This window comes from Lepisosteus platostomus, chromosome 19, assembly GCF_059453375.1.
Source record: "Lepisosteus platostomus isolate fLepPlt1 chromosome 19, fLepPlt1.hap1, whole genome shotgun sequence".
NCBI lineage: Eukaryota > Metazoa > Chordata > Actinopteri > Semionotiformes > Lepisosteidae > Lepisosteus > Lepisosteus platostomus.
Genome location: NC_142629.1, coordinates 16203409 through 16225724, shown reverse-complemented (window position 1 = coordinate 16225724; position 22316 = coordinate 16203409). Strand labels below are relative to the sequence as shown.

At 45.1% G+C, this 22316-nt stretch overlaps 1 protein-coding gene across 2 annotated transcripts in view; it reads left to right on the top strand.

Moving 5' to 3' along the window:
- Positions 1–585: 585 nt before the first annotated feature.
- Positions 586–22316, top strand: part of coro7 (coronin 7) — a 190661-nt gene continuing 168930 nt past the window's right edge. Inside the window, exons 1-6 of one of the 2 annotated variants that reach the window (XM_088612435.1) lie at positions 586–793; positions 6630–6726; positions 8004–8084; positions 8568–8638; positions 12596–12776; positions 14178–14254. In XM_088612435.1, the coding sequence (XP_088468561.1) occupies positions 734–793; positions 6630–6726; positions 8004–8084; positions 8568–8638; positions 12596–12776; positions 14178–14254 (567 nt within the window). In that variant the 5' untranslated portion in view covers positions 586–733. The remainder of the gene's footprint in view (positions 794–6629; positions 6727–8003; positions 8085–8567; positions 8639–12595; positions 12777–14177; positions 14255–22316) is intronic. The other variant, XM_088612434.1, reaches the window with a different exon arrangement.

Here is a 22316-nt window from a genome sequence, read left to right as displayed (position 1 = left end):
ATTAACTACCCCTGGTACATGGTTTTAAACTGTAACGTTAGATTCCATGTATTATTTATTTAATTTTAGAAGGTTGCTAGCTTTTTAAAATCAATGCACTTAAATGTTTTCCTTTCCCCTAAATCAGGTACGAGTTTCCCCAGCAGTGCAGAGACTCATCTCCGACAAATACGTCCAGAGGGGCCCAAAAACAAAAAGAAAACCTTCTCCCCAAGTCGTGTAGTAATATGCAAAATAAACTCCCAGTTGCGAGCTGTGACTGAGAGAGCCTTTAATCCCAAGGGGGCAATTTGTTCAGCATCAGTTGGGCGTCTGCTGGCCACCCGTTTTACACCTCTCAGATTTTTTAAAAGGAGGGTTACTTACAGTAATTAAACATAAACTTTGTTAAATTTAGCAGTATTGTAAAACATCACCACTCGTTTCAAATTGCGCACCATACATGCTAAGTAGCAAGAGAAGTCTGAAATCGCAAAATGCCCCCAGTACAATCTGAGGTTTGCAGCAATGTCACTAGCTCGAGGTGGGGGGGGGGTCAGACAAGACAGCATCAGCCGCTCCCGTTCGCATCGATCGCCGAGTGAATCGCTGCAAGAGACAATCGACCGGCACTGTTGTGCTGTCAGTGCAGCTGCTGAGCGTGTGTGCGCGTCTGCAGAGACGGGGAAGGAGTGGGACAGATAGCAAACGGGTCACTGGCGTTGAGCAGGACGGCGAAGGAGAAAGGAGAAGAATGAACCGCTTCAAAATCTCCAAATTCAAGAACACCACCCCAAAAATCCCCAAGAAAGACGTAAGTCGGCGAGGGTTGGGTTTTGCAGTGAATGGGGGTAGAGACGTGTGCTGGCATTTCAACTTCCTGAATACTGCTCTCGCAAAGCTGTCCCGGAGTCATCATTTTTCAAGCACTCGTTCAAATTCAGATTGAAATGTACGCTGGTTTTAGAAGAAGGCTTCCAGACGGCCGCTTGCACTGCAGGTTTTAATTAAAGGATGGGATTCGCCTCTTTTTATTTTTCCGTCTGTGCATTAGAGTTTTTTTTTGCTCTAATTTGAATGAAGGTTTGGTAAAAACTAAAACCTGGGAGGTTGTAAACGCTCACGTTACACGGAAAAATAATTTCCGTCCAGACGTGATTTGTGTTTTAAATTGCATGTGCAAATAAGACTGCTCTTTAAGAAAACAGAACAACGCTTCATTTCTACCGCGCGGTATGTTTAATTGTTTCTAAAAGTTTAGATAGACTGAAATATTGTTTACAGCTGTGAATGATTTAATGCAAATATATGTAAAACACGATGCTCAATTACCTCGACTTTTTTTTTTTAAAGTCATACCAGGATGTGTGTTAAGGTAGCGTGCATGAACAAGCTGTGCTCGGAGCGAACCTGAATTTATTAATTACTGTTCTAGCCTTGACAAGCACGATAGAAAGTCAAAATAATCGTAATTCGCCCATTCTGCCATTTGCTACCTTATCGCGCTCTTTCTGGTGTGTAAAATCTAATGAGTAGCTACTAGGTCAGCTCCGACGCAATCCAAATGTTTTGCATAGTTTTCAAAGAAAGTGGTTCATTCGTTGTTGATCTGTTTACGGGGAGGGAATTCATCTACAGATACGTCTGTGCAATAGAGTGTCGACTTCAACTTTTTGACGAGAGAGGTTATCTTCCTAGCGACCTTCACACGTGCTGGAATATAGGCTCTGCTGAAGGTGTGAAATGATCCCGGGCACGACTCTGTGTTCCGTGCGTGGGCACAGCGAGATCACTTGCACTGTAGGTAATTTCTAGCCCCGGGCACAGGAAGTCACCAGTTTCGAGATATTCCTTGGGCGAGGTTTTGTTTTGGCCAGATTGACGGTGAGTGGTGGAATCTGAAGTCAGGAAGGTGTGGCTTTTCCCACGCACAACCGAGATAGACTATATCGCTGTCGTTTCTGATTGACTGGTTTGGAAGCTTTCAGAGGAAGCCTCACCTGGAGTGCATTGCAGGCACACGTGTTCCACTTTGTGCTTGTGAATTCCACCGCACGTTTCTACTCAAGAGTAAAACCGAGGTGCTCTTCTAAAGCCGATTAGTTTTAGATACGGGGAGTCCTCAGTCGTGGAAAACTTCTTCTTGAAGCATCCATCCATATATCAGGACAGGGTTATTAATTGGTATAATGTGGGGTGGGGGAGGGTCCGAATATCGTTGTGTAATAGCGACCCCTGTGGTTGGAAGGAGGGAGCTGCAGGACTGAGCTGCATTAAAACGGGCTAAGAACTCATTCCCACTTATACTCGGCTTTACTACTTTGCAAACGTAGTTCACCTTTGAATGTCTCAAACCTTTGAAGCTTATATTGTGGACCTATCCCATTATGATGTTTTAAGCCAATGGTATGAATGAGACCCAATGATTTTGCATTGGTAACGTGCTGGAGGATGCTGGACTTTTTAACCATGTCTCCTTTCTTTCTGTAAATTGAGTTGAAGAGCTTATTGGCAAATATCTTCAGTTTTCATAGACAGCCCTGAGGCAGAGACTAAACAACGGTTGTTGATCTACCAAAACGTGTATGAAAGAAGCGGACACCTGAGGAAGGCTCCACAGTAGAAACACGGTGTCTCTTTTCTTTTCCTTTCAGCCTGGAATAAACCTCTCCCTGCTCCTCTGCCGCCTTCGCATGCTGCTGCAGCTGCTTACTAAAAGAAGTCACACACTTCTGCCTCTGGTTTTCATCACGGGCCCTGCTGTTAAAGTTTAATTGAATTAACTGTTTTGACGGGCCGTCAGGCGTGATGGTTTTCCAGTCTGTCCAACAGTGATGCTTTGTCTCCTGTCCGGTCTGCACGCAGAGGCTAAGATTCATATTCAGTGGAAGTGTCCCCTGCTTACCCACGGGGAACAAAAAAATCCTTCAGGGATTTCCTGTTCCAGGTGGGACTGACAGATAACATGTATTTCAGTGCTCTGCTGTCCGTGCTCTCTTCTGCTAAGAACCTCGGCGTCCGTCTTCAGCCCCGGCCTCTCCTACCCAACACGTTTCTCTGGGATGATCTTGTCTTCTTCCCTCTTGAGCAGCAGTCTCAAGACCCCTCCTTACTGGCTGTCCCACACAGCTGCTCACCCAGGCCCTGGTGCTGTGCTTTTGATGATGGTGTGTCGTTTGAGGTTTTTTGCATTTGCAGGGTCTGTTAAATCCTACCACAAGAACACAAATAAGGTGGAGACTGTTTAGTTCACAGAATGGACTATTAGTAGCTGCGACAGCTATGTTCTGTTGTAGTTCTGTCTGTGTAAGGCTCAGAAAGTTGAGGAGTGACATTTCTTGGTGGAACTGCTGTTATTATATAGCCAAGGGTTCTAGTAATAGGGGTGACACATTTTTAAAATATCATCTTGGGATGTGCTGTTACCTTTGGTGTACATCCCTCAGAAAGGATGGGATTCCACTCTGTTTACAGAAAGAGCAGCACGGTTACTACAGTCAAATGCAATGAGAAAGGGGTTCAGCTCTGTCCTATTTAGAGATGATTAACAAGGCAATATATTACTCCCCTTCAGTTTGCCCGTGCTATTATGACGCACAAGTGTGGGCTAACCTATCTTTTTGTATATTTTTGGAGTGGAATTTCAGACTTATTTCTTTGTGTTCCAGGACAGAGTCAGTCCCCGCCCTGTTGTTAGTAGGGCACAAATACATTGGCTGTATGTCGCCTTTACAGAGGCTGGTACAATAGTGTTGATTTGTGGATTACAGTGATTTGTTTGTAGAGGCTGTTGGCATTCAGTCCCATGTGTGGGAGCTGCTGTACTGCAGCCTCTGGCAAAGATGTAGATTTGTAATTGCGTTAAGAGCCTCTTGCAAGAAAGCTGCGCCTCAGAACAATGTGAGCACATCTCTTGCCTAGAAATTTAGCGGAGGAGTTAGTTTTCAACGTTTTCCAGCTGCCACTTGAGCCGGATTTCCGGGATGGTCCTGCTTTCCTTGTCCCCTGAGGCATGTGTAGCCGCAGCCAGTGTAGCTGTGCCGGTCCAGAACATCAGTGGCCTCCAATGACACCCCAAAACCAGGGAGATGCACAGATCGCCGACTCGCCAAAACCACAATCTTCATATCTGGTCCTGGAGACCTGCAGGTTTTTTTTAGGTAACTAAAAATGCTCCGTAACTAAAGGTTTGGAAACCCAGGTAAGTTGGATCAGATAATTCAATAACTGATTCGATAAACTCATTAAGAGCGCAGGTGGATTGAAAAGCAGCAGGGCCTGCAGGTGTCCAGGTTGAGGAGTGAGTGTCACAGGTCTAATACAGTCCAGTCGTGAGGGGTGTCCACTGTGTGAGCAGAGGTCATCCCTGCAGCACAGGAAGCTAGAAATCCCCCTGTAGAGCCCAGATGCTTTTGAATAAATGTCCTCAACCACTGGAAACTTCCTGTTTCACCATGGGCTCCCTTACAAGCTATAGCTCAGGGGTTCGCAGACCTGCTCTGGCAAGTGTGTCCAGTTAAACAATAATTAGCTCATGCAGTGTGGACTGTAAACCTAGCGACACAACGTCCCTCCAGGACCAGCACAGGGATTCCCTGCTCAGGATAAAAGCCTGGATGGAAGTTCGTATTCTGATTGAGCCACTGGGGAATCTTGGACACGTTTTTAAATGATTTGCAGCGCAGTGCCAGAGTTTCGGAGACTTCCACAGCATTGTGCACATCACTGTAGTACAGGGCGAGCTGCCAAGCTGAGTCCATTGCAGCCACTCTCCAGAATCCCTCTGTCTCCAGCCAGCTGTGGAGCAAATATAAGCAAAGAGCTCACAGCCAAAAAGAAGTAAACTGGCCCTGGCAGCAAATGCAGTCTATCTTTGGGCTGTGGGCACTGTGCATTCCCCAGCAGGTTATTTCTTGTTTAACTGTAGAAAATGCTTTATAAATTCACTGTGAGACTTCCCGTTACTAGAACAACTGTGCTGTATTTTTAAGGCCTCCTTCTGTTTGGTCATACAAAGGCTTTACAGAAATGGAGGCTGTACTGTGTCTGTTTCAGGATGCCTGTTGGCAGCTGTGACACAAATCAGTCACCTGCCGGTGATCGATAATAGCCCCACGACGCTAAGAGCCCCTCCGGTTGGCATGGAGCCCTCAAGGCCCTGGCTCCTCAGCAGGCGCGCTCCGCACGGGGCGCGCCGCAGGGCTCCACTTCCTCTATTGCCGCTGAGCCGAGGAGCGGCTGAGGCTGCGTTCGCTCTCTGCTTCCTGTCGAGGTGCGGCCGCCCCCCCCCCCCCCGTTTCCTGAGCGAGGCACAGGGCAGTATCCGCAGAGCTCTGAACCGAGCCAGGCGGGATCCCTCTGAGAGCTCAGCTGTCTTGTGCGGTTTCTGCCCTGCGGGTCTAGGGACACCAGTCGGGGAGAGGAGGAGGAGGAGGAGGAGGAGGAGGAGGAGGGGAGGGGGTTAGGGGGGTCTTTTCCATTCTGCGGCAGGAAGCAGACACCCATTGCAGAGCGTTTTGATCCAGTTCGGTTTACACACCAGTCCCCCTTTTGCTATACTGATGTAGCAGCAACACATGCCCGTTTATCTTTAAAGATGTCATCTTCCTAGCAAAAGCTGTTTCCCTGTCTGCTCAGGTTTTATTTACATATCCGTTAACAGTCTGAAGTGAGTAGCTGTCTGGTGTTGGCCAGTATCCAGGAGACCACAGCTTGTGACACCTTATGACTTCGAACTGCTCTGCAATGGTGGGGAGTTCTGCTTTCATCCCCGTTGCCTCATTGTTCATCAGTTGCTCAATGCAAACGTTCTGACATTCCTTTCTCTGGTTACCTCTTTGTCATCCATCACTTAATTCTTCCTTCCATCTTTTTTTTACTGTAAACATAACATTGCAGAATGTACTATTGCACTTGTAATGACACTTCATCAGCTCGCCAGGGGCTCAAAGTCGCTGCTTTCCCTGTCTCGCGCGTTGTCACTTTCTTTGACTACAGGCGTGTACCTCTGTCTCTATCTGTGTTGTACTCAGGCTTTCCGAGTCTAGCGCGAAAAGTCTGAATGCTAAGAACTCTCGAGCTGTGCTTATAGGGGTGGGACCATTATCAAGCAAAAAACTTAGAAGTGATTCGAGAGAAGGGAGCTTGTCTCTGACGGCAGAGTGCCTAGTCGTTAAATCATGCCTGACAGTGATTTTCATCCTGTTGGTATTCAAATGAAATGCAGATCTGAAATACACGAACTTTTCCGCATGTTTGCCTAAGTGTGTTGCAATTATGGAAAAGGCTGGCTCCATGGAAACCATGAAGAGCTTATTTGAGTTTCCTTAATCTTTCTCGTTGATATTTGGAAATCTGTAATTATGAGCTGTTCACTTTTAGCTGACAGTCTATCAGAAACCCAGGACATTCAGCACAATGTTCTCCATTAGGAACAATCAGTTCTTTCTTTTTTTTTTTCCTTCCATGTTTGAAGTTAAACTCATCATGTATGGTATACCCTCTTGTATTTTTTGATCTAGTTTCAAATATAATTGATGATGAGGAAAGTCTTGTTGGTATTTTGCTCCATTCCAGCCACCTCAACCGGCCTGTTCTGTGAACCGACCAGAGTTTCTCTGTGGTTTATGCTTCTTTCACTGTCTCTTCAGGGGTGGATCAGTGATGTCAGGGCGGGGTCTTTCACTTCCTGTGGGAACCAGATCAAATCCAGCTGTAGGTTTGTGGCCTTCAGCGCAGAGCAGACCGGTAAGAAACAGTTTAGGTCAATTCATTTTGCAGACATCATAGTGCAAAAAATGTTTTCTGACAAGATCTTTCAAAGCAGGTTGCAAGATTGTTTTAAGGGGGGAGGATATTTGTGGTGCACCAAACTGAAAATGTCGTTGAAACAGCATTCGGTGTCACACTGATATGTGTCCCTATCAAATTTCCTCTCATTCAGCTCCAGCTTCTGAATTTTCCTAGGATTTCTAATAAACTGGGGAAGTAATCTTAGCAGAGGTGTAGTGTCAGACAAATGACAAAGTTCAGCTGTCTGTGAAGCAGAAGTCTCTTTTTTTCATATGCATATGGAAGTCCGGCTTGCGACCACCAGACCTAAAAATTAAGGAGCTGAAGACGTCCCTTTATACCTTACAACAAAAAGAGTTACTATGACACATTCTAAACAAATGATAAGACAGCAACACCTGCCAATTAATTATATCTAAGTTGCAGACTAGACAACAGTTAGTTCTTTTCATATTCTGGGCGTACAGCCAGCTTACCAAATACATGACCCTTATCTTACTGACCAAGGACAGGCAGCATCTTTATATATGTTTGAGCACACAGCCTACTTCATGCCACTAGACTGCATAGTTTGCAAAAAACGACAAAAACAAGAAATGACATTATTATCTCACTTCCCGGGCGACTCTCTTATGTTCTTCAGAGGCAAAATCAGAGAACGACGATGAATAATTCAAATAATAGGTCATTTTTTTCTCAACACAAATAGGCATGCAATCACTCTGCTGGTGCAGAAAAACTCGCAGGGACACAGGACATGGGCTAAAGTGAGGTGGCAGTCAAGGCTTTCCTTAACCCTGGCAACTTTTCAAGCATTCGTTTTCCACTGATGCCTTCATCTTCCTCAGCCCCCACCTCAGCAGTAGGAATCGCCCAAAGCCATGAAGAGATTAAAGGGAACCAGCCGTGATCCCCGCAGTTAAACTGCCCTGAGAGCTTAGGAGGTCCCCAAAACACCCGTAAATTAGCTGCTGTTGCAGAACTCTTTTATAGAAGGGCTGGCCGGGTTCAAGGGGAATCAAATTAGCAGTTTCAGGAGAGGACCATTAAAAGAGCCCCTGTGTAACAGTAAATGTCACCTCCATCCCATTTCTTCCTTTTCTGCCGCTTTGGTAAGCTGGCCCCCCCGTTGTCGTACATGTTTGTGTGCTGTGTTAGGCGCTGTGGCAGGGGCTCCTGTCCCAGACCTGTCGGGAGCAGCGCCGTGTCTGACCTGTGCGCTCTCTCCTCAGGGGGTGGGATTCTGGGCCTGGTGTCCCTGGACCCTGGACCTAACGAGAGGTGGACAGTATCGCAGATTCCCTGTCACGCGGGTAGGTACTCAGCAGCCTGCACTTGAGATTAGATTCATACGTAGAAAGAAGAGACGCCCCCTTTCTCCCCGTCAGCCATGTGATATTTTATATAGGACCTTTCGAATGTTGAGCATCATTTCCTGTCACACAGCAATTTATTGCCTAGGTTACAACAGGCTCAACAGTTGCATAGTTTAGTGTAAGGTGCAAGCAGTCCAGGCTTTAACTTCATAAAAATAGCTTTACAATTTCCAGAATGTGCTTTTAAGGCTGCTGCAGCAGGCTGCAGATATTCATGTTTTTGTCGCAAGTACTAAAGTGAAACCTGTCAGGAAATGAACAAAAAATCGTTAAGGATAAACAAGGAAATTGTGACTAAAAAGTGCCAGAATAAAAACAGCAGTGTAAAATCACGTTTGCTTGCAAATCTCAGGCCATGAAGTCTGGCGGTTGTGCAGTAGTTTAGCCTAACACCTTTTTCTCCCTCTTTCTTTCTCTCAGACCTGATAACAGACTTTGATTTCTCCCCGTTTGACGACAGTCTTTTGGCTACCTGCTCTGCTGACGAGACTGTGAGTAGGAGTCAGTCTTTCACTTCAGAGTTCAGGTGCCTCTCCTGAAGAGATGAAGCTCTTGGATGTTATAGGCTTCAGAGCTAGAACGGATTATTCCGCAGATTTGTCAAGTTCTGATCAGTGTCTTAGCATTCAGTACAGAGACATATATTTTCATGCTCTTAAAAGTAGAACTTGTATAAGTACTGTATATAGTATAACTAAGCATGTGAAGCAGTGTGATACTGAAAGTAACACCAGTCAACAGTTTTACAGACTTCTGCCCTATCAGCTTAATGTAAACGTCCACAGCGAACAGCGATTGAAATATAGATTTCTGTCACATTTCAACTTGTTGTAAACATCAGTTTAAGGCAGTTAAAAAGCTGTTTTGCAGAAGTGAAAAAGTGAAATTCGCCTGGCTTGCGATGTTTCATTCTTAGTCAAACCTAAGTTGTTCACAACACTCGTGGTATCACAGTATTGTATGTGGGGCTGGAACATCTCGAAATTGTGGCCAGTTACAGCTACTACGCCCTGACACCAATGGAACTTGATGGGACAAATAGCCTGCTGTCGTTTAGAGCTGTTATGATATTTAAGCTGTGAGGAATTTTTATGTAGTTCCAGAGTGTGCACTTTGCTTTTCAAACTCATAGAGTTTATATGTTCTACTTGTGTTCACGTGGGTTTCCTCTGTGTGCTCCGGTTTCCTCCTATAGTCCAAAAATATCCTGGTGGGTTAACTGACTTCTGGGAAAATTGGCCCCGGTGTGTGTGTGTGTGTGTGTGTGTGTGTGTGTGTGTGTGAGTGTGTGTGTGTGTGTGTTCTGTGATTGCCTGGCGTCCCATCCAGGGTATACCCTGCCTTCCTGTAATTCAGCCCACAATCTTGCCCTCTGTCTGATTAGGTCTCCCTTTACAAGACAAGCATTATTTTATATAATCAACTAAACGTGTCCCTCCTAAAAATAGTAAGCTTAAGAACAAAAAATGGGATATTTAGTTCTTGGCTTGGTTTGTAGAGCTTGTTGACCCCAGAGCCTCATGGGGCTGCTGCTTTAGTGATTATAGAACTGGCACTGCTCCCTGTGGCTTGGCACTTTCTTCCACAAACCCCATTACTCTTAGTTTTCAATGCTTTAACTTTCTGATCTATAAATCAGCTCTAAGATAGATTTTGATTTATTAGTTTTACTACTGTGGTCCTGATTTATGAATACCAGATGTGGCTTTCAGCATTTATTCTTAATTTCACAAATATGCTGATCCCAGGCAAACGCACTTATTGCACAGTTTTGCGTTCAGGGTTTGTTTTATGTAATGTGCTTTAGGGTTGGGCACCATCTGACAGTGCTTTACAATAGGGCAGTGCACAACTCCTCAATGCAAAGAGAAGTGTGAATCCTAAATCACTGTTACTTATGTCACCGTGCTAATAGTGAAGGCTGCTGTTTAATGCAAAAGCAGAGAGAACAGAGCTGTGTTTATATCAGAAATAAACTAGCAACTAACTAACTGTCAGTATTAGGTAATATCTCAGATCTCACCACACGTGATACAAATGCAAGACTGCATTTAGTTTAGCCTATTCTGAAATCACCTGTGCACCAATAAATGCCCTAAATCTCTCCAGTACATTTTTTCACTTGATTATTTCCCATGTTTTTTTTCTTACACTTGAAGGTTTTACTACATTTTTCTGCAGTGTCATTTTTACCAAACCAGTAGGTTATCAACAGAGAGGAAAGATTAAGGAACCATCATTGCTTGTTTTATCACAAGATACACGTTTTTGGCTTTTGTGCGGTTTTCCCATGTGAGTGATTAGGTTAGCTCTGTTGTTCTGATTAGCCAGAGGGAGTGACTTAATTACTCGTGCATTCGCTCGATCTTCATTAGGGATAATTAGCAGTGAAAAAGCAGGAATATCAACCAGTTTCCTGCTGATTCAGGCATGTGTTCACAGTTAGCAGACTTAGGAGGAGCCTTTGCTTGTAATTATAAAAGAGTCCATGAATCTTTTTTAAATAACATTCTTTATTGAGAAATACAGGCCTAGGTTTAATAGTTTAATAAACCAGAAAAATAATCAGGATCCATCTTCCTTATTCACACAAAAAAGAATAGCAGTGATTTAATAATTAGCTGTATCATTATCAATATTTGGGGATAATGCTTGCATCACATTTATAATGTTTTTTTTATTTATAAAGTTAAAATATAAAAAGGCGTCATGCAAGAATGTGTTTTATTAATCTTAACCTGGCACTTACTAATCATACCTGCCGTTTGTACTTTCTTCCTTTGCCCAATGCCTGATTTGAAATGCCTAAAGAAAGAACATCTTTATTTAGCATCAAGGTACTTATGTAGGGCAACTTGGGAGAAAGCTGCTGAGATCACAAATAGGACCAAAGGTTTGGGCCAGCTGAAGTGATTGCCACAGTTGTTCTGTGTTCCTTTTCTAATGTTATCTTTCTAAAGTAATTTTTTCCCCCTTTTTAATAGAAAGATAAGTTGTGAATTAATCCTGCATACTGCCAGCAGCCATATCACCCTGCAACTCACAACTGGCAACCCACTGAAGCTCAGCAGGTGGGAGCCTGGTCATTAAAAATCCCAGGGCGTTTCTCGAAAAGAGTAGGGGTGTAACCCCAGCGTCCTGGCCACATTTCCCATTGGCCCTTACCACTCATGGCCTCCTAATAATCCCCCTCTCTGAACTGGCTTCATCACTCTGCTCTCCTCCCCACTGAGAGCTGGTGTGTGGTGAGCGTTCTGGCGCACTATGGCTGCCGTCGCATCATCCAGGTGGATGCTGCACATTGGTGGTGGTGGAGGGGATCCCCATTACCTGTAAAGCGCTTATGGTGGAGTGTCCAGAAAAGCGCTATATAAGTGTAAGCAATTATTATTATTATTTATTATTACTGTAGTGGCGCTATATGATGTTTTGCAGCTGCCCGTCTTGCAGTGCTGATTGAAAGTGTCACACTGCCACCTTCAGGACAGTCTTCGAACTGGCATTCTTGTTCTTTACTGCGGTAAAATGTTTTGAACTGAAATATAAACATGTAGTGGATAAAATAAAGGAAACACCAATGTAAAGTCACTCCGGGGGGGCGCTGGGCCTCCACGTGCGAGCAGTATGGTGTGCCGTGGTGCGGATTTCTGCAGGAGGCAGGATTTCCACCAGAAAGTCAGTCGACTGACGTCATGGCTGACAGAGAGTGGGAGACGCTGCCTGAGGCATCGTTACAGAGTATCTCCTGACCGCCCGCTTGGGTTCGGGTCTGGTGGCTGACGGTGCCGTGATCCGTGGGTACCGTCGGCGTCGCGCTCATCAAACCACCGAGAGACCAACCACACGTGCTCTGCGGACGGGGGCCTCGTCTTCCTGGAAGACAGCCCTCAGCAGGAAAGAGGGGCTGCAGTGCCGAGGTGATCCCTCAGTGTGACTGGGTACTCTTCGCAGTAATGCAGAGAAGTCAGTTATCTGTCCTGCAGGGAGCACTTCTGCCCACTGTTGCCCTTTGCTGGTGGTGTCTTTCCCTCGTTGCTCCATACCGACATCATCTCACACACCATCCCTCTTGAAACATAAGAGCAGGGCGCTGTCTCAGTCACTGAAGCTCCTGCCGTGTTCTTGAAGCCCTTATTCTGGCTTCCTTCAAGAAACAGCTGGATCAGATCCTTGCATCGAATAGCTGCTAACTACCGAATGAGACAAACGAGCCTCCTCGTGGCTCTCTCATTGCTCTCATTACGTTCTTGTAAGTGCTTCATTCCAGTGAGAGGTGTGTCTGTGCGGGAAACGGCCTCACGTTTCACGACGGACGAAGCAGTCTTCCCTCCGTGACCTTTTCACTCCGGTGAAAGCCCCTTGGACGGGCTGGGGGGCCCCAGGGCTGTTACGGGGCGTTGGGGTCTCTCAGTGGGCGAATCCCGGCTCTTTCTCGCCCCCCCCTGCAGGTGAAGGTGTGGCGGGTGCCAGGCCAGGATGGCGGACCTGCCTCTCCGGAGGTGACGCTGAGCCCCCGGGGGGGGCGCCTTGAGACCGTCCTCTTCCACCCGGCCGCCGGCGGGGTGCTGGCCACGGGCGCGGGCAGGACCGCCAACGTCTGGGACGCTTCCCGGCCGAGCCCCCTCGCAGGTCAGGCCCTCGTGTCTCAAGACGAGCTCCTCGTTCAGACCCCGGCCGCTCTCCTGCAGCCCCGAGATGATAATAAAAATAATAATAATAATAATAATAATAATAATAATAATAATAACAATAAACTTTATTTTATATAGCGCCTTTAAAGGTGGCTTCTGAAAGCGCTTTACAGGATGACGATAACAATAAATAATAAGTCTACAACAATAAATAAGAAGATTTCACAAGATAGGACACAATTATAATTACAACAATACAACAATAACAATAGAGGAGACCGTGGAAGGTGGTATTAAGAAGAGCAGAGGGGTGAAGAATGGAACCAGTTCAGTAAAGGCTTTTCTGAAGAAGAGGATTTTGAGTCTGGATTTGAAGGAGTTTAGAGAAGGTGACTCTCTGATATCCTTGGGCAAAGAGTTCCAGAGCTTGGGGGCAGAACAGGAGAAGGCCCTGTCGCCCATACAATATAGACGGGCTTGGGGGACATGAAGGAGGGCAGAATTTGAATAGCGAAGGTTGCGAGGTGGGGAGTAGGGCGATAAAAGTTCAGACAGGTATATATAATGAGCTGCACAAACACGGCATGGCGTTGCGGTCGCGGTTGACCTCTAGTTTTACTGGGCAGGTCACGATTGCTGCTGTGACCAGGCAACAAAAAAAAGTTTGACGCTTTTTGGGGCTTTTAGCTGTCCTCAGAGCTCGTTGTAAATGCGGGTTCATTTCCTGCTGTAGGTCTGTGCCGTTCGAACTGAGGATCAGAGTGTCACTGTTGAACAGTCGCGGATTTCCAAGTCAGTGAGTGAGCCCAGCGTGTTCTTGGTTCCTGTGCAAGTTTAAAGCTTCGCCTTGGTCACACGGACAGCTCTTGATTGACAGCTGTGTGCAGCTGGTGGCTTTCTCTGCCCTGCGGACCGCAAACGTGTGACAAGTCAGCACGTGATCCACTAATGCAAAGCAATTGCAAATTGATTTTGTTGCACAGAAATAATAATAATACTACGTTTTATTTTATGTAGTGCCTTTAAAAGGTGGCTTCTCAAAGCGCTTTACAGAAGCACAACAACAGCAATAAAAAGACTACACAAGATATGAGAACACACAAAGAGAGGAGACAGTCGATGGAGGTACTGAATACAGCAGGAGCAGAGGGGTGAAGAACAGAGCCAGTTCAGTAAAGGCTCTTCTAAAGAAGAAGGTTTTGAATCTGGATTTGTAGGAGTTTAGTGTAGGTGACTCTCTGACTTGATCTCTGGCACGAAGGAATCACTGAACTGCTGGAATAATGTTAGAGGTTTTCATGTTTTCCCTCCCCGATCGTTCTGATTTTGCTCTCTCTCGCTCCCTCATCCCTCTGTGCCTCTGCTGCTCACTCCTCCTCTCGGTTTCTCTCTTCCTCAGCCCTCGCTGACCACGGCGATCAGCTGCAGAGCCTCACGTGGAAGCAGGATGGTTCCCTGCTGGCCACCTCTTGCAAGGTAAGTCTGGTGTGGGAGATGTTCCGAGAGTAAAAAAAAAACACTACACCCTGTGCATCGTGCCTTCCTGGCAGCACCAGGTCCACAGATGAGCTGACCAGCTGCTCAGAGCTTTTTTTTTGACACTAGCAAAAGGTGCCCCTGGATTAAACTGGGGTGCTTTCAAAAACATAGTTTTTCGAAACCTACCTTCATGCATTACTTCAAGCGAAACAATCAACATCCAGATGTAAGACCATGTAATTCTGACTAAGACTGTGTTTTCAGTTGTGTATGGGTGTATTAGGCTGTGTAATTAGAATAATGAGGTTTTTAGTTCTCTAGACAGCATTTCCTGATGATATCGCCTTCTCTCTAGTATTTACTGTTGCGCATATCCTGCGGGTGTAACAAGTTAAGCGGAAAACTTTCATTAAAGAGAAGCTGCAATGTTGGTATTCTACCACTAGATGGCAGCGAGTTCTCACTGAATTCTGTATTAGCGCTCTGACTGCTTGAAATATGTTTTACCCGGCTGGGTGGGTGGATATTCAAATAGTTTCTGTCATCGAAAGTATTTTTTCTTTTGTGAAAAAAGAAAATACAATTGAACTGGATTTCAGATTTTTTTAATTACATAACTAGAAAGGTCATTTATAGTATTGCTGCATAATGGAAAACCCTTGACACAATGTGTAAGTTAATAACTAAGAGCACCTTCAGGTCTCAGTTTAAGAAAGAGTCGTATCCCGTTGCCCTGTATTCAGATCCTGGGTGCCAGACCACATTCAGCTTGTCTAAGTTCGAGCACAGGGCACACAAAGACAAGCATCGAGTTATTGGTTTTTAAAATAGATGGAAACTGCTCAAGTGTCTGGAAGGCACCGTATGAAATTCTGCCTCAAAGTGGGTTACAAACACGAATTTATGAGAGAAGTCATTACTCCTGGCTCTGAAGGAAATGAAAATACATCTATAAATTACAACACCGAAGGGTTTAAACTTCTAAATGAATAATAAAATACTGGTGGTAAATGGTTTATGAACAATTTTTTGAAAAATGTACTGTTTTATAAGGGCCTCCTGTTGACTTTTGTGTTTCTTAATTTGTTATGAAGTAAAAGGAAAGTTTTGTTTATGACTGGAAGGTCATAAAAATTCCAGTCAATCTCTTTGTTTTTTAGAAGAGTGCCAAATCAAAACACTGAAATACTCTGTCACAATATGAGAGTACAACAGAAACATATGGTTGTATATGAAACATATGAAAGTATATTTTCAGACTATGGCCAGATGAGACTACAGCAGGAGAGTATTGCCAGGTGAGAGTACAGCAGGAGAGTATTGCCAGGTGAGAGTACATCAGGAGAGTATAGCCAGGTGAGAGTGGAGCAGGAGAGTATAGCCAGGTGAATTTACAGCAGAATAATATGGCTAGAGAAGAACAACTGATAAGTTTATGTCTGAACAAATTGTAACCCAGTTTCTGCTCATTTTCACTCCGTGCAAAAAAATATTTGCTGCTCCTTGCAGGCTGAGCTACTGCCTTGCCGGTTTTGTCGGTTCAGTTCGTAATCCTTCTAAAAGGGAAACAGGCCTTTCAGTTGCCTTTGTTACAATAGACCATAGCAATTCCCCTACCACAGCCCTTTTGACAGTCTGCAAAACATGCAGTCTCCATTATGAGGCCAACACACGTGGTCAGATGTCCCCACATTCACTAAAAAATAGATCAAAGCACTTAATTCTCTTCCAATGGGAAGAAATCATAGAGGTTAAAAAAAGAATACGTCTTGTCAGAACAGACGTCTGAATCTACTTGTAAGCGCTTTGATAACAAAGCCCACAATGTTCCAATCCCTGGAAAGGATTGCTGTTTTCTACAGGCTTTGGTCTGTCCCGGCTGGACTGTGTGCCTCACCTCAAATTAATCATTATTTCTGCCATAATTGCTATAATTATTATTTTAAGTTTGGCTTAGGCCATAAATTCTGGCGAGATGAGTCACTTCCTTTTGCGGGGGTATTCAGGGTACAATGTCATCATCGCTTCTAAGAAAAGACATTGCTGGTGGTGCAATTAGTAAAGTTACTAAATCCAGCCCCGTGTGTTAACCAGATCAACAGGTTTGACAGCTATCGCAGCCCAGAACACAGGCTTGAGCTTGGCTTAAGGATGCAGTGAGGAAGCCAAGTGGCAGATCAAGTAATAACAAACAATACAAATACAGTTTTACTTATAAGTGCTGTGTTGTACTGTAGTGTACCTGCGGGATACCTCTTGGAAGAAAACCACAAAAACTAGAAATTGAGCGTAACGTGAAACTAAGCTGAAATGTGTAGCCTTTTAGAGAATTTTAGAAATGTCAGCAGTTGCAGAGTCTGTAAAGTATTTGGACAGTGCAGGAACACAGGGAGAACATGCAGACTTCACACAAAAGGTGCACCAGATCAGAGTGGATCCTAGGGCGTCAGCTGTGAGGCCCTTTTCTTTGGCCAAACGAACCTGTTAACTCTCCTTCTGAAATCTGAAATCCTGTTTGCCCCTTTTATTTCTGCAGTGCTGTTATCTACTAGATATGTCACATTATAAAGGAGCAAGCAGAGTTTAATTCCACGCAAGAAGGTAGAAAGAAATCTAAAAATGCCATGTTCCAGCTGACTACCATTCTTGAGCCACACCTGAAGAAGGCTCCGCAGCTGAGACGTGACTTTCTGCTTTTTCGCGTGGAGTGAAACTCTACTCCTTCCTTGGCTGCCCATGGGCTCCAACGGATTCCCACTCCAACCTGTGTCACGTGACATTGCTCAGCTGCTGGTCAGGCAGGGACTGAGGAAGGACTCAGGTGGATTGTATCTCTCGGGTCGTCTTCCAAGGAGTGTGAGAGCAAAGCAGCAGCCTTACTGCAGAATCCCAGAACCTCCGTCATAAACTCAAGATGATGCTACAGTTTCAATCCAAATTTCAGATGGGATTACTCCACTTTAATTTCAATTTTTGCCAAGCTGAATACTACACAGAAGACTATTGATTCACGTCAAAATGTGAATTTGCATGGCTTTTCATTTCTTAAGTAAAGGTATTTTTGCTGAGCTATGTGTTACAGTATGTTAAGTAAAGCTGTTGTCCAGTCAGTTTCCTTTGTTAATTCCACTTCAGAGGACAGGCAAATGTTACACTTTTGGTTTTTGAAGATAAAACAGCATCATTGGATAAAATCAACAACCATTTGCTGTAGCACAATTTGTCATGCAACCTTTAAAGATAAATCTTCAAAAGTCAATCAGAACATGCCTATTGACTATAGTGCTTGTATGATAAAATCCCGAACATCGTTAACAATTTAAAAATATTTTTTGTGATAGGTTTAAGTTTGGTAGATTCTCACGTTTTACCTTCTGTTTTAAGTTTCTGATTTCAGTTGTATCATGGAGGTCCGAGTTTTTAAATTCATGGTGGTGCAGGTACAAATTCCAGTTTGCCTCTGTTGAGTGTCACATACCCCGGGAAGTGTCTGTAATCAGACCTTCTGAATAATTCACTGCATGTACCCTGTGCAAACCATTTCCTCTCAGGTTTTCTTTGGTTGGTGTGAAATGAAAGGCAGCAGTCTGAGACGCCTTGGTGGAGGCAGGGTGTGTGTGCGCACTGTAGCAGGGCTTGTTCCTACGGGAGAGAGAGTCACTTCTGCTGCCCTCAGTTGTTGCCTCAGGCGTGAAGCAGGAGAAATGACAAACTAATTATTGGGAGAAAATGGATCACAAGCTGTTTCTGGGACCTCGTAATTTTTCAGTTTTGTGTAATTTAACTTAATAGGCTTTAATTTCCACAATCTGGCTTATGAAGACAAAATAAACAGGCCAACATGTGTGTTCAATTGAGATCAATTTCACATTCTTTAAAAATCCATAATATAGAACATGTGAAGGGGGGTTTTGTCTGTGGAATCTGGAATGGAAAGGTCTTACCTGGACGGTGTTGTGGGTGTGTGTCTCAAAAAGAGCAAAGCCAACTTAGAGGTTAGAGACTGGGCAAAGAAGTTGATGATTAAGTCAGAAATTCAAAGAGCATCTAAGCACCTTGAAGATGCCTACTTTTAATTTCTCTGTCTTTAATTAAAAGAAAAAATATTTCTGGGGTACTAAAAGGTTATGAGTTCCCCCCTGTTCTTTGCTGGAATGGCTTGAGGGGTCAGAAGATCCCCGACACACAGGTTTGACCAGAGTAGCGTAATTGTGCTGTCAATCAAAAGTGATGGATACCGTTGCCTGGGGAACTCAGACAGTGAAGATGGCAGCTCTGTGAGTTAATAAGAAGAGGCGAGAATCCCCGATTACTGTACACAAACCCTTTTCAGCTGGTCTGCAGAGAAATTGCCTTGTTTTTCTATGGGAAAGGCCTGGTGCAGATGACCCTTTATTAGTACAAGGAAGAGCTCATTAAGAAACGCAGCATTCGAAGGCCTCGTAATTAAAAAGGCAGTTTGTTGTGAGACGGAAACAATTTGTGTATGTGAAGGAATGGGATAAAGAATTTTAACCCCAAGCCCTGCAGCGTAAAACCCTGAGGTCAGAGCACATACATTCCAAAGGGTGAAGTGTACTGGATTAATCAACATTTTTCACTTTTTGTGTTCTTGTGTATTTTTTTCCATTTTAAAGCTTGTCTTGGGTGGCACGGTGGTGCAGTCGTTAGCATTGCTGCTTTGCAGCACTGGGCGGCCCTGGGTTCAATTATGGACCTGCGGGGCTGTCTGTGTGGAGTGTGTATGTTCTCCCTGTGTTCGTGAGGGTTTCCTCCCACAGTCCAGAGACGTACTGGCAGGTTCATTGGCTTCTGGGAAAACTGGCCCTGGTGTGAGTGTGTGTGTGTCTGGCGTCTTGGATAGGCTCTGACACCCCCACGACCCTGAATTGGAAGAAAGGCTTATCCCCTTAGCAACCCAGAGGACAAAGCTGGTTATGAGGTCTGTTTTAATGTAGGAAAACAAGAGAGTGCAACATTCTTTGAGGGCCAAACCAAATTTGTAGAAATTCAGAATGAGTTAAGTGGCTCCTCCCATCCAATGAAGAGCTTAGGGAAGAGCTAAGTGCCTGAGCTCGGGGAAGGTGAGATGTCAGGGTCTAGGCATGTCAGCACGCCATCCATCCAGCTGCCTGGAATTCTGGGATCGAAACTTGTGCAGGTTAAACGGTAAACGGGTTGTATGGTTACAGTATAGTTGCCTAGCTGACTGCATGAGAAAGTCATCACAAAATTTGGAATACGTGCATGGTCCACATGTGCTAGATTGGAGGAATGCCTGTATATTATCTAGGGTTGTAGCCTATACTATCCTGTACCCTCTTTTTTTGTAATGCTTTGCTCTAGAGAGATGCCGTTGATTTCCAGCACTATCATGTGCCAGACTTCAGGAGTGCTGGAAATCCATGAAATGCCTTTTAAAAGAAGATGCTTCCTATATGAAAAAGCCTGAGGGTAACCAGCAGGTTGAGCCTACGTCCAGGAGATCATCGCTTCGCGTCTTCAGAGCCCCGTTGGGCCCTTGACCCCAGCCTGGCCCGAAGGGGACCGGCCGGTTTCTTGCCGAGGCGGCTCAGGGGTGAGGCGGGGAGCAGGGTTCGACTCGCGACAAGCTGAGGCAGGCCGGGCACAAATCAGAGTTGACACAAGAGGTGTGGAGGCACTGGGGAGGCTGCAGGACTTCAGCGGTCAATCAGTGCTGATTGGGAAGGGCCTCAGTGATGGAGGTGTGCAGGCAGCAGGCCTTTCCCATTATAGCAGCTTCCCCTGCAATCACTAATTACCTTGCTGCTGATTGGCGCTGCTGATTGGAGCCACATGCCGGTAGGGTTACTCAGAGGTCACAGTGAGCCGCGCAGGGACGGCAATGGAGGGTGTGCTGCTGTGTAGCAGCATGTCAGTATTCTCATTTTCTGAGCTGGTATCGCTTAACATGGAAAGGAACCAACCCATTACAGCCTTGATTGCGAGATAATTATACCCAGTGATTTCGTTTCTATCCAGTGCATTGATTTCTTTGCACAGACTGATGTTAAGTCCCAGAAAATCTGAGCTAATTTATTTCTGCCTTTTTTTTTTAGGATATTACAGTATTTGTGTTCTGACTGAGGCCAACTTAGCCGAGGCGACCCACGGAGGAACTGGTTGGAAAAGGCGTTGAATTTATTCTTGCTTAGTGGTAGTGCATTCTGGAGTTTGATCCATGTCGGGGCAGGGGGAACAGAAAATGTTGCCAGAGACCTTTGATAGAAGGAGTTAATTCAATTATAATATATTCTGACTATTTTAATCAAACCAAGCCTGTCAGGTGTTCAGATTTCCTTGCTGCACTTTGCGTGAAGGTTACTTGAAGCCAGAGAGTCTTAGCAAACGCCTACACATTTACCGAATGTGGTTTGCAGGAGGCCTGCAGAATTCCTGAGTATTTTGTTTTGTGGCACCCACACTCTAAGCACAGTGTGTCTCCAGTCTGTGGTTGCTAAAGCTGAGATATCAGGATGGCGTGTCAGACAGGACTGGAAGTATCTGAGCGCTTGTGGGCTGGAGCCCTCTCGCTGTCCTCAGTGCTGTCTGTGCCGCTGCACAGAGTGTGGCAGGCCTGTGTGTAAGTGCTGCAGTTTCACCATCAGCTACACTACGTCTGTTTTGGAGCCTCTGTAGTAAGGGCTCTTGCCCTCTTTTGTGCCAAGTTTGCTTGATGGCAGTATTTCCTTGAGGACATGGTTTAGAGCAGTGGTTCTCACAGTGTGGTCCGTGGACCACTGGTGGTCCGTGAGCGTGCGCCAGGTGGTCCGCGGGCTGACCTTGTCACCTCTCTTAAAGCAAGTCTAAGCAGCGCCATTCTTCACATTAACTTTTTAAGTCATAAAAACATCTGCAAAATATGCAATTTTGTTTGTAAAAAGATTAATACCATACCATGGAACTTCAAGAACCACTGTTTTAGAGCACTGGCACAGCAGCGGTTAACTTCCTCTCACCCACAAAACAGCCGTTATCGAGAAGGGACAGAGACAGAGAGTCATTAGAAACCAGTTTGAAAACAATGTAGAAATCAGAACGAATGAATCTCGTAAACCTCTTTGCACCACATTTAAGCATATAGTGTGTTTCTCACTGGAGCCCCAGGGGAATCGACAGACAGCAACCTCAGACGCTGACCTGCACCTAGGCAGAGGTGTCTTAGTATTTCACCACCTTTTCCATGCCACAGCACACTTATACGGTATATACAGTATAAAAACTGCTCTCCTCTCCGCAGACACATCATTGGCCTGAGAGCATTATTATTGCTATAATAAACAAAACTTCTTCAAGGGTTTAATCTGATTTTTGAAGTGCACAGCCGCCTGATCCTGGCCCGCGCCGATTGCAGTGAAATGCAGTATTCCTGCTAAGTGGTCCTCAGGTGTTCTCCGTTTTCTTGGTTTGTATGTCTTGACAAACGTTCAACTCTCACCCCGCTGTGAAATACTACCATGCGTGACAAAGGCGCACTGCAGAGGGTTGTGTTGACAGCACAGAGGGTTGTAGGATGTGGTTGACCTTCAATCGGTGAGATTCCCACCAGGCGTTGTCGCAATAAAGACCAGTCCATCATTCAGGGTCCCAACCATCATGGCCACAAACTGTTTTCACCCCCGTGCTCTGGCAAGCAATACCACACTATTATAGCATAGACCACTAGACTCAAGAACAGCTTCTACCCTATGGCAGTGCACATCCTCGACAGCTAACTGCAATGCCTCAGACTCGGTGCGCGTCTGTATGCACGTATGCATTTTTTGCATGGTCTATCATGGGGTTTTTTTCACGACTACATATTTATTGTTCTGGTTGAATCATTTATTACTTTGTAATGTCTGCATCGTGTGGTGTTCTGTGTTGTCGTGCGTCATCTGCAGTACTGTGTGTTCCCGAGAGATCAGTGTGAATAACGTCCATATGGTTATAAACTCCTACTCTCCTCCAACCCCACGCGGACACATCCTGGAGTGTGGCCTCTGTCTCTTGTGTATCCGCTGCACGTGTGACACAACACTTTGGTTCCTTTGCAAAG